The 5,252-nt window shown below is 45.0% G+C and overlaps 1 protein-coding gene across 1 annotated transcript; it reads left to right on the forward strand.

Annotated features, from left to right (window-relative positions):
• Positions 1-1,065: 1,065 nt before the first annotated feature.
• LOC113407344 (craniofacial development protein 2-like) lies at positions 1,066-4,005 on the forward strand (the record flags this gene model as incomplete). The annotated part of the gene is made up of 3 exons (XM_026655746.1): positions 1,066-1,117; positions 1,715-2,589; positions 3,397-4,005. Coding segments are annotated over exons 1-3 (1,536 nt in total), but the record flags the coding sequence as incomplete, so codon positions are not given.
• Positions 4,006-5,252: the final 1,247 nt, after the last annotated feature.

Here is a 5,252-nt window from a genome sequence, read left to right on the forward strand (position 1 = left end):
TTGACTCATGTCTAGAGGTATCATGTGCTGATCTCCACTGTAGGTCTCAATGTAGCTTTTCATGTGCACAGTTTAGAATCAAAACTTTTATATGGATAACATGGTGCATTTTATTAGCTTCTACTTTTAAAAAGAGCTTAATTGCATAGAACCCAACAAAAACTTGTTCAAAACAAATCCCTTTGCTTTATGGGTTAACTCCTCTTGCCTATCTGTCAACCATCACATTTTACTATTTGGTAGGAGAGATCCTCTTAATGAGCGAACACACAGCATTTATTTCCTCTTTTACTATGAATTATAGCTGACATGTTTTCATTTGATTTTTTAAATGTATATAGCGTTGCATCCTAAATGGGCCATAAAAATTACTAAAAATACCATTTTACCCAACACTTGGGGTAGGTATATAACAAGAACTGTATAATATGAGCAGAATGAATTAAGTTGGAAGTGGAAAGAGGAAGATGAGATCTATGTGAGAAGCTGGACATATCCTAATTAAACTCCTATGATAGAAGTTAAGGATATGATGCAGACAGTGAAAAGCAATAAAGTCCATAGAGTGGATAATGTACAAGCAGAACTAATTAAAAGTGATGAAGTGGCATTCACCTAGGCATCCCATAAGCTTACCAATGTGACTTGAGAGTCTGGAAGATGGCCCAGCATTTGAACATAGTTCTTGATGGTGCCTATTTATAAAAAGGGAGACTCAACTGTTTGTGGAAATTACCACACAATATCACTTTGACACACCTATCAAAATATTGCTGTGCATCACGCTGAAGAGAATTGGAGAACAAGCTCATTTTAGACCCAAAGGTTATACAATGGAGCAAATATTCAATCTGCATATGCTATTGAAGAAAGTGCTGGAGAATGATGGGAAGATGATCCATGTTTTTGTGGATTTTGCTAAGGTATTTGGCAGGGTGTATGGGGTGGCCAGGGAGGGGTAGTACCTCTGATGGGGGGACTTGTCGTACCCCTTCGGGGGTAGTCCATCCACTTTGGTCCCCACCTGTCACTCAGCTCTCACCTGTGGCTCCAAGTAGCTGCAACATGTGCAGCAGCCACACCCCGGGCAATGGCTTCGACAGGCCAGCCAAACCAGGTGAGTGTAACTGATGGGATCCAAATCCTCAGTGAATTAGGGATATGCCTACCCCACATGCGATGTCAGCTCTGGCAGAGTGGGTGAAAGAGATCACTAAGATCCAACGGCCAAGAAGGTGGTTTTGCAACGCTTTGTGGAAAGCGAAGGGCTTGATGAGGCACGAAAGACATCAAGGCCATCCACTGCAACCAAAGAAGTTACCAGTCGTGACGATTTTTCGTACCATTGGTGTCTGGCTTCTAAGGTCGAGAGAGTGGGATTGCTCCCGTGCAACGGCTCTACCACTTAAAAAGCTTTCACGCACAGGTTCTGTGCAAATCATCAAACATTATCATCATACCACTCAAGTCCTGCAGTGATGGGGGAGGGGCAAAGCGACAGGTGGAGGTTACCACTGGGAGTCATAGTCCCAATCCTGCATGCAGGCGATCTGTGGATAGGTGATCGTCCAGCTCTGTACTTGGGGCAGCAGAGTTGACCGGCAGCATCCCAGGCGTCTGAGCAGCCCTCTTCAGGACAGCACTGCTCACCCTACTAAGGGAGGGGCCTAGAAAAGGTGGCCTAAAAATTGCCTGCCCTACAACAACTGGCCAGCAAGCTGCGGCTGGCCGTTCAACCCAATCTGCGGCCGAAACCAAAAGAAAAATTTGAGAAAACTTACCATTGGTGTATGGAATGTTCGTACGCTCATGGATCGAGAAGCTGTTGCAAGACCTGAGAGAAGGACAGCTCTCATTGCTCGAGAACTAGTCCGTTATAACATCGATAAAGCGGCATTAAGTGAAACAAGACTACCTGGGGAAGGTTTCTTGAGTGAACCCGGAGGTGGTTACACCTTCTTCTGGAAGGGTAAGACTGAGACAGAGGATAGAATACATGGAGTTGGTCTGGCAATAAAAACCTTATTGATGAATCAACTCCCAGACCTTCCAGTGGGTATCAATGAAAGATTGCTGAAGCTACGCTTCCCACTAAATGCCAAACGTCATGTCACCATCATCAGTGCATATGCACCCACTTTAACATGCTCTGACAACTCAAAGGAACAATTCTATGAAGATCTCAACAGACTGATCAAGGCCACATCTGTAACAGACAAACTACTCCTACTTGGAGATTTCAATGCCCGAGTCGGGGCTGACAGCGAGAACTGGAAAGGAGTAATCGGGCCACATGGTGTAGGCAAAATGAACAGCAATGGACTACTCCTTTTGAGTCTTTGTTCTGAAAATGACCTGACCATTACTAACACTCTGTTCCGACAAGTGGACAAATACAAAACGACCTGGATGCACCCTAGGTCCAAACAGTGGCATCTGATAGATTATGGCATTGTTAGAAGGCGAGACATCCGAGACGTACTGATTACTAGAGTAATGCGAGGCGCAGCGTGCTGGACAGATCACAGATTAGTCAGGACGTCTCTTCAACTCTACATGGTTCCTTCTTGGCACAAACGCCCTAAGCATGTGCGACCTGCTTTCAATATAGCCAAACTGAAGGATGCTCAATGTTTCAACAAATTCCAGAAGAGCCTTGATGACAAATTGACATCCCATGGACAACTGATCGGTACTGTAACCGAAAAGTGGGACCAGTTCAAGCAGATAGTGACTGACACAGCAAAGAAAAGAACACATCAGGATTGGTTTGATGAGAACCAAGAAGAAATGTGCTCAGCACTGGAAGTAAAGAGAAAAGCCTTTATCGAATGGCAGAATGACCCCTCCTCAGTCTCTAAGCGGGACCATTTCAAGTACCTTCAGAGCAAAACACAGAAAGACCTCCGTCAGATACAAGATAACTGGTGGGAGAGCAAAGCCAAAGAAATTGAGCACTATGCTAAGACCCACAACTTAAAGATGTTCTTCAGTGCTATTAAGACTGTCTATGGACCTTCTAAACCAAGGACCACCCCATTGCTCTCATTAGACAACACAACGCTGATTAAAGATAAAGAAGGCATCAACGAAAGATGGCGAGAACACTTTAGCAACCTTCTCAATAGACCATCAACTGTGAATAATATTGTCCTCAATGAAATTCCACAACAACCTGCTCTGACAGATCTTGACTTTCCGCTCACTATAGATGAGATTAAGAAAGCTATTAGCCAGATGAGTTCAGGGAAAGCTCCTGGAAAAGATGGGATACCAGCAGAGAGATACAAAGCAGCAGGTCCAGTAGCACTAGCAGCATTCCACAGCGTGATAATCAACATCTGAGAGGATGAAAACATACCACAGGACCTTCGCAATGCTACTATTGTCTCTCTTTTCAAGAACAAAGGCAGCAAAGCAGAATGCGGAAACTATAGAGGCATATCCCTCCTCTCCGTTGGAGGGAAGAACATCGCCTGCATCATCTTGAACCGCCTAATAGCCAGTATTTCCAAGGCAAATCTACCTGAAAGTCAATGTGGTTTTCGACCTGGCCGGAGCACAGTCAACATGGTGTTTGCTGTCAGACAAATACAAGAGAAGTGCATTGAACAGAACATGCACTTGTATGCTGTCTTCATAGATCTGACAAAGGCGTTTGATACCATCAACAGGGAAGCCCTTTGGACCATTCTAACACGACTTGGCTGCCCAAGAAAATTTGCCCAGATTATATGCCTTTTTCATGACAGCATGATAGGCGAAGTATTGTCTGATGGAGCCACATCAGCCCCCTTTAACATCACCAATGGCGTGAAACAAGGATGTGTTCTCGCTCCTGTCCTATTTACCCTGTTCTTTGCATGTGTCCTTAACCATGCAATGAAAGATATGGACCGAGGTATATACTTGAAATACCGGCACGATGGTTCACTTTTTGACCTCCGTCGCCTGAATGCAAAGACTAAGACAGTGCAGAAACTCCTTCTTGAGGCACTCTTTGCTGACGACTGTGCCCTCATGGCGCTCACTGAAAATGATCTTCAGCACATTGTCAACAAGTTTGCTGAGGCCTCGCAACTTTTCAGACTAACTATCAGCCTCGGAAAGACAGAAATTCTCCATCAACCTGCACCTGGATCAAATGCTTCTGTCCCGAGTATCTCCATCAACGGCACTCAGCTGAAAGTAGTGGAGAACTTTAAATATCTGGGTACTGTCATATCCAGTGATGGATCACTGGATAATTAGATCAATGCATGAATATCCAAAGCAAGCCAGGCACTTGGCTGTCTGCGTGTCAAAGTTTTAAATCCCCACATCCAGATGTCAACAAAACTGCTTGTGTACAGAGCTGTTGTTCTTTCATCTCTTTTGTACGGGTGCGAAACATGGACACTATATAGGCATCACATCAAGCAGCTCGAAGTATTTCACATGCGCTGCCTCCGCAACATCATGAAGATCCGCTGGCAAGACAAAGTGCCCAATCTTGAGGTCCTCGAGAGAGCCCAGATGACAAGCATCGAAATGATGATTATGAAGTCACAGCTACGTTGGACCGGTCATGTCAGCTGCATGGATGCCAACAGAATCCCCCGTCAGCTTCTGTATGGTGAGCTCTCCCAGGGCATCCGGCATATAGGTCATCCACGGAAACATTACAAGGACACCATCAAAGCCAATCTGCACTACAGCAGTATCAAACCTAGGGACCTTGAGGACGCCGCCAGCGACAGAACACAGTGGCGTGCAACAGTCAGAAATACCTGCATCGCCTTTGAGGAAGACTGCTGCCGGCATCTACAAGAGGCACGCGAATGACATCACAGAGCATCAGCAGCGCACAATCCACTGACCGCTAACTTACCATACACCATCTGCAGCAAAATATGCACCTCTAGAATTGGCTTGTACAGTCATCAGAGGGCACACCATGAGACCAACAATAGATGATCTGCACAGATTTGTCATCGTCGGATCGATGGACTACCAAGAAGAATTTGGCAGCATATCACACAAATCTCTCTGGGCATTCCTGTGGCTGGCCAGAGTAGTTGAAAATGTAATAAAGCTGGTATACTTTCATAGAGATTTTGTAATGACTTCAGTGTTTGTGGGGCATGAGCAAATTGTCTGTTTGACTTGAGGATAGGTGTCAGGGCTGTTTGCTATCACTAGTCCTCTTTAACTGTTATGGTGAAGAAACATTAAGAACCACCACTGACGGAAATCTATAGGAGGGAATTCAT

This window comes from Terrapene carolina, unplaced genomic scaffold, assembly GCF_002925995.2.
Source record: "Terrapene carolina triunguis isolate 2854851 unplaced genomic scaffold, T_m_triunguis-2.0 Scaffold211, whole genome shotgun sequence".
NCBI classification, from domain to species: domain Eukaryota; kingdom Metazoa; phylum Chordata; order Testudines; family Emydidae; genus Terrapene; species Terrapene triunguis.